This window comes from Marmota monax, unplaced genomic scaffold (genome assembly GCF_021218885.2).
Source record: "Marmota monax isolate L192 unplaced genomic scaffold, Marmota_monax_Labrador192_F-V1.1 WCK01_AAM20220418_F8-fsc00001, whole genome shotgun sequence".
NCBI lineage: Eukaryota > Metazoa > Chordata > Mammalia > Rodentia > Sciuridae > Marmota > Marmota monax.
The window spans coordinates 45747772-45761893 of record NW_026693777.1 but is presented as its reverse complement, the minus strand read 5'-3'; the positions used below and the strand labels follow the sequence as shown (position 1 = coordinate 45761893).

The 14122-nt window shown below is 35.4% G+C and overlaps 1 protein-coding gene across 3 annotated transcripts in view; it reads right to left on the bottom strand.

Annotated features, from left to right (window-relative positions):
* Wdr76 (WD repeat domain 76) overlaps positions 1-14122 on the bottom strand; it is a 47821-nt gene that overhangs the window by 12871 nt on the left and 20828 nt on the right. For all 3 annotated transcript variants that reach the window (XM_046461206.2, XM_046461204.2, XM_046461205.2), the window contains 7 exons: positions 13208-13309; positions 13071-13114; positions 11691-11844; positions 5659-5817; positions 2985-3202; positions 1868-2020; positions 384-437 (listed from right to left, as the gene is read on the bottom strand). In XM_046461206.2, the coding sequence (XP_046317162.1) occupies positions 384-437; positions 1868-2020; positions 2985-3202; positions 5659-5817; positions 11691-11844; positions 13071-13114; positions 13208-13309 (884 nt within the window). The remainder of the gene's footprint in view (positions 1-383; positions 438-1867; positions 2021-2984; positions 3203-5658; positions 5818-11690; positions 11845-13070; positions 13115-13207; positions 13310-14122) is intronic.

Below are 14122 nucleotides of genomic sequence, written 5' to 3'. Positions count from 1 at the left end.
ATGGGAAAGGCACTCGAGCCCAGAATAAACAAGCACAAATAAACAGAGCTTCAGATAGCCTCATCAGCAAATGAGTAGTTAGTCTTCTTTAATAAAGTAACATGAGTAATTCAGGTCAGAATAAAGTCATTAACCTTATCCAAAAATAACTTCCACCTGCAGAGAATAGCTACTGACTAAAAGAGATTGAACCTCTTTATAGACACAGGCAACCTGGAAGCAAGAGCTCTTCTGGATAGCAACTAGAAAACTAGGACACTTATACAATGTGATACAAAAATCGGGCCTATTACAACTCTTTAACAATCAGACGTCTAACTTATGCCCTCCAACAAATAGTTCAAAGCAATCCAGGAACTGTTATTTGGCATATGGAAGCCTACCTGATGGTGGTGAGGAGAGGAATCTGGGAAGAAATACAGCTGCTGTCAAAGACTCTGCAAAATAACATGAACCAGATAGATTTTTATTACTTCTGGAAATTTTCCTGAAATAGCATCAGTGTATTTAACAAGACATTCATTGGTTTGTTGTATTAACTATAATTATTTTAAAATATATATATATCATATTCTAACCTCAGCAGATATACTGAACTAAAAGAATATTATAAAATTATAAGGAATATTATAAAATCCAGTATTTATGGATTTATGTGGAGATATTTAAACTAATACTCCAAACTTAAAATGAACATTCTAAAGTGATAATCTGGACTCAAACTATATTTGGATTCACAATGAGACATACACAGGGATGTGATTTGAAAATGCAAATTCCCTTAAAGTATACACATGTATCAAGAGCAATTTCCCTACAAAACTCATCAGTTGAGGGCCTGATATTATCATTTCCAGGTGCTGAAGGGCCAGCACCCAAAGAGTCCAGAAGCCTCCACTAAGTACTGTGCCAGAAGGAAACCAAACACATCACTACCATCTCCCCTTTTCATTTTGCTTAACTATTACAATGTACTTACTCCACACTAGAGCTTCTTGCCTAGATTACTAGAAAGCCAAATCATTAATGGTTAATGTAACAAAAGTAAACTTGTCAGTGTAAATGAACAAGAATGGGACAATAGGTAGCTCAAAACTAAAGAAACTGCACTGTGGAAATAGGACACAGGGGTGCCATTCCCTAGTGACTCTCTTACTTCATCTCTTGGTAATGCTCATATACTGTGCTAGAAACTAACTGGGCACCTGTCACACATTGCAGACCATGCTTTTCCTAATGGGTGCCATTCCATAAACTTCCAACCAGAAATAAAGTGCCATATCTGAGCCTGACTCATGGTATATATTCAACAGATATTTGTTGAAAGACTTTTCTACTTTGGTTCAACTGATTTTAAAATCAATTTTTAGGAAGTAGCTTTAGAAAATACCAAAGCCAAAATCCTAGAACCATATCCACAAGTTTATAAATAAGCCAAATTTTTGCTATGTTTTCTGCCTGCCCATGGTCTGGGACTATACAATTTCCATTCAACAATTCACCTGTAATGTAGAACCTATGCCACAAAGTAAGAGCTTCTCCCTATGCTAAAATTATCTCCTTTCCAAGAGGACACACAACCTGGTTTCATTGGGATTTGAGGGCTGCTTCAGTGTTGAAAAGAAAGCTTGACCATCAATTCCCCAGGGTAGCTATAGACCTTTTCCAATCTCAAGGAAATCTCCTAGACCCCAAAACTGCTGTGAAACCATTAAGTATATGGTTTCTGTGAACCTCAATATGGCCACAAAATAGTAACCCTAGCGATTAAATAGGAACAACAGTAAATTAAGTGTCTCCTTTACCAACACAATAGCTACAGACTCTTCAGATTCCTTAAACCCATATTTCTGCCTTCTGAATTTACCTCAGCTTACAATCAGCACATGTGGTCACTACTCTGTTACCAGTAACAGGTGAAAAATAGGCAGAAGCAATGCTCTTTGTGTGTTCAGTCAAAGAAATCAAAGGCTGGCTTCCCCTGAGTTTCAGGTGCCTGACGTCATAAATATGAATATCCCTGTAATGAGAGGAAGAATTATTAGTGTTGCCAGAATACATGTAATGAGCCTCTAGAACAGGGTTAAACATAAGTTAGAAACTCAAATACTTGCTACATGGAATAACATTTAAGACATAACCCCTAATTCGGTTTTAATTTTAAAGTTATTGATACAGATGAAAAGTAAAATATTAGAAAAATTCAAAAATTAGAGCAGATACCTATAACCTGCATGTACAGAATTGGTTTTTCAATCTCTCCAAGAAAAAAGGCAACACAGATTTTTTAATCTCTCCAAGAAAAAAGCCAAGTTACAGATCACATACAATTTTATTTTATTTTTGTTTGTTTTAGTGCCAGAGATTGACCTCAGGGACACTTCACCACTGAGCCACATCCCCAGCCCTTTTTTGGATCTTATTTAGAGACAGGGTCTCCCTGAGTTGCTTAGCGCCTCACTAAGTTGCTGAGGCTGGCTTTGAATTCACGATTCTCCTGCCTCAGCCTCTTGGGATTACAGGCATATGCCATCATGCGCAGGTTATAAAAATTTTCTTCTCATAAAACTAGAAATAAATGCATATGCATATGGTGCCAATGAAAACAAAAATGTATATTTCTTTCAATATTTTCACTATTTATTAAATCCAAATGAATTTCTCATTTAAAAAAAAAAATCTCACTCAAGAAAAGCCCCCATTAGTGAAGAAAGGAAAATTATTTGGCCTTTGTGTATCACAAAAGTCAGATGTGTTTGACAACCAAACTAAACCATGTATTCATGGCATGAAAAGGACTAAATCTGGGCTGGGGTTGTGGCTCAGCGGCACAGCGCTCGTCTAGCATGTGCAAGGCCCTGGGTTCGATCCTCAGCGCCACATAAAAATAAATAAATAAAATAAAGGCATTATATCCAATTGCAGCTAAAAAATAAATATTAAAAAAAAAAGGACTAAATCATTACATTTTCAGAAGAACATACCTCAACCCTGCAGTCATGAAATACTGTCTGTGCACTGGGTGGACATGAACAGTTCTTATTTTTCTCAAAGAAGAACGAATTAGTTTCTCAAAAGAAGTTCCAGGTGTCCGTCTATCCACCAGTGACATATTTCCATCCCAGTGTCCCACTAGTAAAGTGGAAGCATCTTCTGTCAAGAAGTCAAAGGAGGAAAAGCCACTTCTTTCATTTCTATATACCTAAAGATATAAATAATAATCACTTCTACAACACTCTTAAAATCAATGCACAAATTCTTAGTAAAAGATTATAAGACAGTTTACTCAAATAACCTCATTTATCTACACAGGAAGCTCAGGACAAAATGGAAACAAAGGTGGTGATCAACTCAGAGGCTCACCTACAATCAAATGGTTCATCTACCCATATCCTAAATCTCTTAAACCCAATAAATCTTAGTTCCTGATCTACCCTGTGAAATTTACCGGAAAATAACTAAATATGAATTCTATCCAGCTGAAATTAAATCTCAATATAACAAGTAACTTTGCCAACAAAGTCCAAGATATGTGGTAGCATATTCATCAGATTAAAATTCTTGACAGTTAATCAGGCTATGGATCGAAAGTTCTAGATCAGCTGCAGCAACTTAGTGAGACCCTGTCTCATAATAAAAATAAAATAAAGAAGCGCTGGGGATGTAGCTTGGTGGTAAAATGTCCCTAGGTTCAATCCCCAATACAAAACATAAATGAATGATAAAACCTACATCTAAAATTATCCTAAAGTTCATGAAGATTCAAATCCAAATTTTAAAAGTTCAAATTGTAAGAATTCTCTTACTGAGGATATCTGGCATGGTTAAACAAATCTGAAAATTCATCTTAAATAATATTATTAAATGGATATTTAAGTAGTAGACCAAAATATGAACAATGAGATCCAAATATTTTGTTCAGACCTTGGGAGTTTCAGACCTGTCACACCAGAAGTCAAATAGATTAGAAAATCTCCAAGCAGTAGTCTGATAATCTAGGCTGTGTCTGAGGGAGGATTCATGAGTATCATTCAACTTAAATTTTTTTTTTTTAAAGAGAGAGGGAGAGAGCGAGAGAGAGAATTTTTTTAATATTTATTTTTTAGTTCTCGGCGGACACAACATCTTTGTTTGTATGTGGTGCTGAGGATCGAACCCGGGCCGCACACATGCCAGGCGAGCGCGCTACCGCTTGAGCCATATCCCCAGCCCTCAACTTAAATTTAAGCAGACTTAAACTTTAATCTGACTAGCACAGTTTAAACCAGCTCAGGAAAAAGACTTACCAAGAGGTAATTACAAATAAACTTGGCCCAAGGTATTCTGAATAAAAACCCCTTGGGTCTCTGCTTCCTGCACAGTATAGCCAATAGCAATTTTCAATTCTAACCTCACCAGATCAGAACAGCTGGGCTAAATGCTTCATCATCATATTAGAACACACAAGACCTGTTAAATCTGGGCTGAGGATGTGGCTCAGTGTTAGAATACCTGACTAGCATGCCCTGGATTCAATCCCCAGCACCAAAAAAAGAAAGAGTCAAGTTAAATCTTAGCTAGAAGGTTAGGAAAAATCAAATTTTTAGGCCAGACACAGTGGCACACTTCTCTAAACCCAGCTAAGAAGCTGAGGCAGGAAGATTCCAAGTACGAGGACAGCTTGAGCAATTTAGCAAGACCCTGTCTCAAAATTTTAAAAGGGACTGGAGATATAGTTTAGTGGTAGAGCACTCCATGGTTCAATCCCCAGCATCACAAAAACAAATTAAAAAATACATTTTATAATTTCTGTATTATATTACACACCAGAAATTTTAGATATGCATAATATATTACCATTATGTGGGTAATTTTTCTATTGTCCTTTTTGTCAGGTATAAGACTCATTCCTACAAAGTTCATGTCTGAAGGGCAGGATGGATAAACAAAAGAAAAATATTCCAGTGTTTTCCCTCAAAATTAAGAAGTTATTTTACTTAAAATTCTTTCTGCAAATAATAACAGTGAATATGAATAGTCAGGAGTGGTAGTATATACTTGTAGTCCCAGCTACTCAGGAGGCTAAGGCAGGAGGATGGTATGAGCCCAGAAGTCTGGGGCCAGCCTGGGCAACAGAGTATAATCCTGACTCTTAAAAAATAAAAAAAAAATTTTAAAAATAAAAGCAAACACTATGTGCCAGTCTTGGTCCTAAATACTTTATCTGTATTCACTCCTTTAATCCTTCTGACAACCCTATAAAGTAGACACTATGACTATACCATTCCATAACTATGGAAATTGAGACACAAATAATATCACACAACTAGTAATAGATGGTCTGAGTCTTGAACTTAGTCCTTAGGCTGTACTACTTTTCAGTCTGATATAAAAATCACTCATGTGGCCGGGCACAATGGTACATGCCAACGACTAAGGAGACTGAGACAGGAGGATCACAATTTCAAAGCCAGCCTCGGCAAGTGCAAAGCAACTCAGTGAGACCCTGTCTCTAAAGGAAATACAAAATAGGGCTGGAGATATGGCTCAGTGGTCGAGTGCCTATGAGTTCAATCCTCAGTACAAAAAAAAAAAAAAAAAAAAAAAGCACTCATATAGCATTTCATGGAGAATCCAGAATATCATTGGATGTCAACATATAAACAAATTAACATTTACCTCTTCAAAAATAGCTCTGGAAAAATCCCCACATCGTAATGTGCCATCATAGCTCAGTGACAGTAGGTGGGCTGGATTGGCAGGTGAGAAGTAAAGACAGCTAACAGGTTGACTATGGGGATAAAAAACATATGCTCCATCTTCTTTTCTTTGCTGGGTCTGGAAGAGGTGGAAGTTGAAAAAGAGATTAAAAACTAGTGAAAAGTACATATTTACTATGTTATTATGTAATTAAAGTATTTACATCTGGATTATATTGTCTTTTTTAAGTCTATAACAGCATCCACTTACCATTCAAATAGTCAGAATTAGGAAATGACATTAAATTATTTTCTTTTATCATTTTCTGATAGTTTTAATTTTCTTACAATTTCATTTTCTTCTTATAATTTTCAAATCAACAATACCAAATCACATTAATTTTAAGTGTCCAGCTTTTCACAAATAGCAAACTAGTTTCTTTACAATAGTGGGGGCAGCGTGGGGGTGGGGGGAACAACACAAATAGCACGCAGATCACTGCTTCTGCCAGGCATGGTCACATGAACCTGTAGCCTTAGCACTCAGGAGGCTTAAGCAAGGGGATCACTTGAGCCCAGGAGTTAAGAAACCAGCCTGGGCAAGATTGTTTCAAAAATTAACTTTTTAACTACCTTTTTTTTTTTTTAATATTTATTTTTTAGTTTTTGGCGAACACACTTATTTGTACGTGGTGCTGAGGATCAAACCCGGGCCGCAAGCATGCCAGGTGAGCGCGCTACCGCTTGAGCCACATCCCCAGCCCTTAACTACCTTTTTTTAATTAATTTTTTTATTTATATATGACAGCAAAATGCATTAAAATTTATATTACACATAAAAAGCACAATTTTTCATATCTGGTTGTATACAAAGTAAATTCACACCAATTCATGTTTTCATACATGTACTTTGGACATCATATTCCACCATCACTTTTAACCCCATGCCCCCTCCCACCCCTTTGCCCTATCTAAAGTTCATCTATTCCTCCCATGCTCCCCCCTCCCTACCCATGAATCAGCTGGGTCAAATGGTGGTTCCATTCTCAATTTTCCAAGAAATCTCCATACTGCTTTCTATATGGGCTGCACCAGTTTGCAGTCCCACCAGCAGTGTATGAGCATACCTTTTTCCTCACATACTCGCCAGAACATCCAAGAATTATGGGACAGCATCAAAAGTTAATTTTTAAGCATCTCAGAAGGCTAAGACAGGAGGGTTATAAGTTCAAAGCGACCCTCAGCAAAAAGCGATGTGCTAAGCAACTCAGTGAGACCCTCTAAACAAAATGCAAAATAGGGCTGGAGATGTGGCTCAGTGGTTGAGTGCCCAAGTTCAATACCTGGTATCCACGCCCCCCAAAAAAATGTTTTTAAATCATACTTATTATGACTTCACAAGATGAAATCCCCAGGAAATTAGAAATATACTCTTTATTTCACATATGACATTAATTCATTACTATAGTATATCAATATCATTAACACTTTGCTTTCTAAGTAGGCTTATAATATTAACATTATTCTCAGTATAATTTTTTTTTTAAACATGGGGTCTCATTATGTTGCCCAGGCTGGCCTCCAACTTTTCATAAGGTATTTGGTCCTGGCAGAAAAATTATAGTTTTAAAAGTATTTTGTCTACTAAATGCACAATGAAAATTCACACATTTGAATTTCCATATTAATATTACTACATCTAAGGATTAGCCTTTATTCAATTGGATTACTAACTCCTAAGAAGTCATTTTTCAGATTTGGGTTCCTATACCATATAGCATATTATAAACCAGAGCAATGATTATTTCCAAATCTGGCTTAGTCTGCTCTGAAATAGTCAATTTTGGTTTTTATTTTTTAGAAAATATTATTTTTAATATTTATTTTTAGTAGTGTAGTTGGACATAATACCTTTATTTTATTTATTTATTTTTATGTGGTGCTGAGGATCAAACCTAGGTTCTTGCACATGCTAGGCGAGTGCTCTACCTCTGAGCCACAACCCCAGCCCTTGGTTTTTATTTTAAATTTTAAAATTAAGAAAAAAAATCTTTTTTTTTTTTTTTTTTTTTTTACAAGGAAAAGAGAAAGAAAAGGAAAAAAATTACAATCACACACATTCTCCTATGAAAAGTTAACAACTGTTGACATCTTGGCATAATGTTTATAACATTTATTTTCTAGAAAAACAGATCTATCTATTGTTATAAAGAACTAAAATGGGCTAGGCATGGTGGCACACATCTGTAACCCCAGCACCTTGGGAGGCTGAGACAAGAAAATCACAGGTTCAAAGCCAGCCTCAGCAACTTAGCAAGGCCATAAGCAACCTAGTGAGACCCTATCTCAAAATGAAACAAAAAAAAAAAAAAAGGATTGGGTATGGAGCTCAGCAGTTAAAGCACCCTGGTTTAATCCCCAATACAAAAAAAAAGAAAATACAGAAATGTACAAAGACGAAAATTCAAAAAAAAAAAAAAAAATCACTACAAATCCAAAATATCAAGATTTTAAAAAAAATATTGAGTGAGGATTACAAATATCTTTATACAGAGGTTGGGGATTTGAGGTATCCCCCAAAAGCTCATGTGTGCAGCAATGCAAGAATATTTAGAGGTAAAAGGACTGGGTAATCAGAGCCTTGACCTAATAAGTGTGTGACAGGGATTAACCTAGTGGTGATGGTAAACAGGGAATGTGTGGCTAGAGGTGTTGGGTCCTTGGGGTAAACCTTAGGGGGTTCAAATTTTATCCCTGGAAAGTAGTCTCTCTCCACTTCCTGGTGCCATGTCCCCAGCTGCTTTCCTCTGATATAGCCTTCTGCTATGATGTTTGCCTCATCTTGGGCCCAGAAGAATGGAGTAGACCACATGCAGACTGAAACCTCTAAAACCTTGAGTCTCAAAATCCTCTATATTCTTGTCAAGTCTTTTGGTCACACAGCAAAATAGTTAACTAAAACACCTGGCATGAGTTGAGACCCTGGGTTCAATCCCCAGTACCCACCCCACCCCCAAAAAAAGAAAAACAATACAGAAATGCACAAAGATGAAAATTTTTAAAAATCATTACAAATCCATTACAAATCTTGATTTTTTTATCAAGAAAATATTGTGGGCTCGGGCTGTGGCTCAGTGGTAAAGTGCTTGCCTAGCATATGTGAGGTACTGGGTTCTATCCTCAGGACCACATAAAAATACATAAAATAAAGGTATCACCTACAACTAAAAAAAAACAATTAAAGAAAATATTGAGTAAATATTGAGTGAGAGTTACAGATTTCTTTATACAGTCCTATGCAGACAGCATGACAGAGACAATGAAGAAACTTCGGAAAAATAGGACCATGCTGTACATGCCATTTTTTAATAGTATTGAATTCAACTATACTTCAAAATAACAAAAGAAAATGAAGCTAAGGAAATTTCTGAACTTCAGATAATTCTTCACAAGATATATTGTCTCCTATAAAGGAAAAAATGTAAAATATAAAGCAGCTATAGTCATTACACTTTTTATTTATTCTATTTTTTTTTTTTGGAGTGGGAGGGGTTACGGGGATTAAACCCAGGGATGCTTAACCATTGAGCTACATTCCCAGCCCTTTTTTGTATTTGATTTAGAGACAGGGTCTTGCTGAGTTGCTTAGTGCCTCACTAAGTTGCTGAGGCTGGCTTTGAACTTGAGATCCTCCTGCCTCAGTTTCCCAAGCCGCTGGGATTAACAGGCATGCATCACTGTGCCTAGCTGGTTTTGATCCTTATGCTTAAACTAAAAAAAAAAAAAAAAAAAAAAAAAAAAAAAAATTTAGGAGTAGAAAACCTTAGGGAAAAAATTGATAATGAACATTCAATTCACTTAAATGCTGAACTATTATTAAATGTTAAACAGCCATAGGAATTATGGTTGTAGAACTCAGTATAAATGTTATCAGGGTAGATAAAAATAATATAATAAAATATGGGAATGTAGAAAGGGTGGTTAGAGAAAGACAGAGAATAATGTTCTTAACCAACAGAAATTAGCTAAAAGTGAGAGATTAAAAAATAAAAAGTGTGCCAGGCACAGTGGTGAATGCCTGTTAATCCCAGCGGCTCTAGAGGATGAGGCAGGAAGATCGTGAGTTCAAAGCCAGTCTTAGCAATTTAGTGAGGCACTAAGCAATTCAGTGAGACCCTGAAAAAAAGAGAGAGATCAAAACCAGGGCCTTAATATGTGCTAGGCAAGCAGAATACCACTGAGCTACATCCCCGATCTCATTACTAAATTCTTAATCTTGATTTACTATTTTTTTTTCATTTTTTAGCAGTACTAGAATTGAACCCAAGGCCTTATGCATGCTAGTCAAGTGCTCTACCATTGAACTACAACCCCAGCCCATTTTATTTTGAGACAGAGTCTAAGTTACCTCGCCTGGCCTCAAATTTTTGACTCTTCTGCCTTAGCCTCCCAAGTGGTAGGGTTGATTTGGCCAGAATTTGCTGCCAAACATTTTTCCAGAGAAACTCATGAGTCTTGAATTTTTTCACATATTTCTTTAGGTTGTTGTTTTTTATTTTATTTATTTTTTTATCTACCTTCTGCCATTACACAAAAACAATTTCTTTAGCTGGATAAGTATTCCAGGGCCATATGTCTTTCTCTCAGAACTTTATAATATTGTATAGAAAACTGAGACAAGCCAGGCTCTTCATACTGAATTTGTTTTTTTGTTTGTTTGTTTTGTTTTGTCTTAGTTACATGTGGGCACAATATCTTTATTTTGCTGAGGATCAAACCCTGTGCATCACATGTGCGAGGCAAGCACGCTACAACTGAGCCACAACCCCAGCCCCTTGAAATTTTTTTTTTTTTTTTACCTGAAGATTTCTTTATCCATTAAGTTACAAATTTCTCTAGAACATGGGATCACCTTCAGCTGCCATTCAATTCTATCTTCATTTCAGGAAAAGTTCTTTTTCAATACACTCAGTTTCATTTGTTGGGTCATCTTTGACTGTCTTTCTATTGGCTTCTCTAAGCCTTTTTCATCTGTGGTTGAGTATCACAAATCCTTCCTATAATGTCTCCAATTTGATTTTCTGTAATAGCTATTCTGTTCCTTGCTCTCACCTAATATTAGTTTCATTAATCTTCAATCTGTTTCCTTTGTTTTACAATCTTCTTTTTCATCTCATTCTGTTAATTTTATCATCTTGCCTTTCAGCTTTATTTTTGCTGAATTAATGTTCTTACTAATTTGTTCCAAAGAAGTGCTGGTCAAAAGAACTTTCTAAGGTGACCAAAATGATGTGGCTATGTGCCTGAGAACTGAACTTTCAATTTTAATTAGTTTCTCAAAATAAGAAAAATTAAAAGGGCTGGGGATGTAGCTCAGTGGTAAAACACCTCTGGGTTCAATTTCCAGTACCAAAATTATAAAAAAACCCAGATATTTATTTCTCAAGTCTGATGATTTGGCAATCCAAAATCCAGGTTCTGGATCATTTGGTTATCTACCAAAGGCCTACTTTCTGGTTTCTGGATGGTCCCTTTTAGCTCTGTCCCTGTGGAAGATGAAAGGGGTCTCTACTGGGTTTCTTTTATAAGGGCAATAATCCCATGCATGACCTACTCACCTCCCAAGGCCCCACACCTCCTAATATCATCACTTTGGGGATTAGGAAGTCATCATATGAATTTAAAGGGGGATACAACATTTAGATCACAGTAGATCATATTTTAAACGTAATTTAAAAACTATGAATTTTATGTGACTTTTTCACATATACATTTAAAGCCTCCTGGCAGTTAATTTATGCCCAGATGGCTAATGATATTCAAGCTAAAAATGTTAAAGTTCTATAAAAACAAATTTAATTCCTCTAGATTTCTAAAATTTAGAATCATAAAGCAATTCTATCTCAAATTATAGGTATAAATGAATGTCTCTCAGCTAGTCTTCTTAAGACTATTTGCTTCAGTCAAACTTGAATACCTTAAAAAAAAAGAAAGAAAGTAATAAGAACTTACCAAATCCCAAAGTCCAATTTGCCCACTTTTGGCCCCAGCTGCTACCAAAGTTCTAGTTTCTGATGGGTGGAGAGCCACAGAGAATATTGAGCCATTGGTAACTTTATGAACAGCATCTTCACTAATAACCATTCCATTTAAATTGGCTTTGTAGCTACAAAATTAAAATGTTACATTTTAAAAGTAAAACAAATCTCAATAGTCAAAATAAGTAAAAGATGATTCAAAAAAGAAAGTCATAGTAAATAAATGTTGGAAAATATTCAACCTCCTGATTAACTGAGGAAATAAAATAGTGAGGTACCATTTTTGAATTATAAAATTACCTTTAATAATTTTAATGATGATATCAAAAACCAGGAGGCCACAGATAAACATACATACTCAGGCTAGGGCTGTAGGCTCAGTGATAGAGCACTGCCCCACACATGAGGGTCAGGATTTGATCCCAGCACTGAAAAATTTTAAAAATATAAACACACACACACTCACATGTATTGCTAGTTTTAGAGTGAGTTCATATAAGATTTTCAGGAGGGGGAAAAAAAGATTTTTGGAAAATGATTTAATAGTGTGTACTAAAAGCTATTAAAAAAATTCCACAATATCTGACTCATTAGACCCACTTCCAGAAATCTATTCTGAGAAAGTAATCCACTGTCATAGAAACACTTCAACAAATATTATACAATTACACAAAACTAAATGGAAAATAACCCCCAATACTAAATAGGCAGAAGGCAGTTAAGGAAAAATTTCACCTACTCAATGAATTATTATGCAATTATTTAATAATTTTAAAGACTTGGGCTGGGGATGTGGCTCAAGCGGTAGTGCGCTCGCCTGGCATGCGTGCTGCCCGGGTTCGATCCTCAGCACCACATACAAACAAAGATGTTGTGTCCGCCGAGAACTAAAAAATAAATATTAAAAAATTCTCTCTCTCTCTCTCTCTCTCTCCCCCACTCTCTCTCTCTCCCACTCTCTCTTTAAAAAAAATAATAATAATTTTAAAGACTCTAGTAACATATAACCACAAATGAAAAAGCCTAATGCAAAATTGTATATACTTTAGAATACATTGTTGTAAAAATGTGAATTCACTCATTTTCTTCAACACTGAATAAATATATACTATGTGCCAGGGTGTTCTAGTTATTAAGACAAAATCCCTGCCTTCGTAAAGCTTATATCCTATTTGTATTACATATGATAACACCTGAAAGGAAATATACAAAAACAAAAACAACAGTTATTGTAGAGTAGAAATACAGGGGATATTTTATCACCTCATGTTCAAAATTCCTATAATATTATATAGCTTTTGTAGCTCAAATGTCTCAAAAAAATATAAAACAAAGGCAAGGAATTTTAATTTACCTTTTAATGCTGAACAGCCCCTTTTCAGTGTTCTTACGACTTGTCTGAAACATGAATAGAAACCAAAGTGCTGTTAATATACATGGAAATTTCCTTAACAGATGATACTAAAAGCTATAAGCTCTGCCAAGTTATACCTTGTTCATTTCACCCCATGTCTGCAGAAATTCTTTAAATAGTTCATTGTTGTCATCTTGATTTTCAGGAATCATTTCTAAAGGCCCAGGAGGTAACAAAGGCTGTAATCAAAAATAAAAAGTTTATTGTTTGTCTCCTTGCCCTAGAATTACACATTCAAAAAGGCAAAGGGTATTTGTCTGTTTTTTCACTACTTTACTGTCGACACCAACAACAGTGATAGCACATCACAGTTATTCAAAAATAATTATTCAATAAATGAATGCCAACAAAAAACAACAGATGCTGGCAAGGATGTAGAGAAAGGAACTCTCATTCCCTGTTGGTATGAATGCAAATTAATGCCACCATTATGAAAAACCATATGGTGGTTCCTCAGGAAACTAGAAATAGAATTAACATATGATCCAACAATCCCACTACTGGCTATATATTCAAAAAAATAAAATCAGTATGTTAAGGAGATATATTCTTTGTAACATTATTCACAATTGCCAAGATATAAAATCAAACTAAATGTCCATTAAAAAATGAATAAAGAAAATGTTATTTATACACCATGGAAAACTATTCAGAAAAATTTTTAGTTGCAGCAACATGTATGAAACTGGAGGACATTATGTTAAGTAAAATAAATCAGAAAGACAAATACTGCACATTTTCACTATACATGGAATCTAAAGTTGATTCTAAAGAAGTAAAAACCAGAATAGTGTTACCGGAGCCTGGGAACAGTGTGGAGGAAGAAGGGATGGAAAGAGGGTTAATGGGTACAGGGATGCAGATGGATCAGAGGATTAACACCTAATGTTCTATAGAACAGGAGGACAACTATGCTTAACAACAATTAATTTACTATTTGAAAATAATAGAGATGTTTAATGTTCCCCAAACAAATATATGTCTGAGATGAC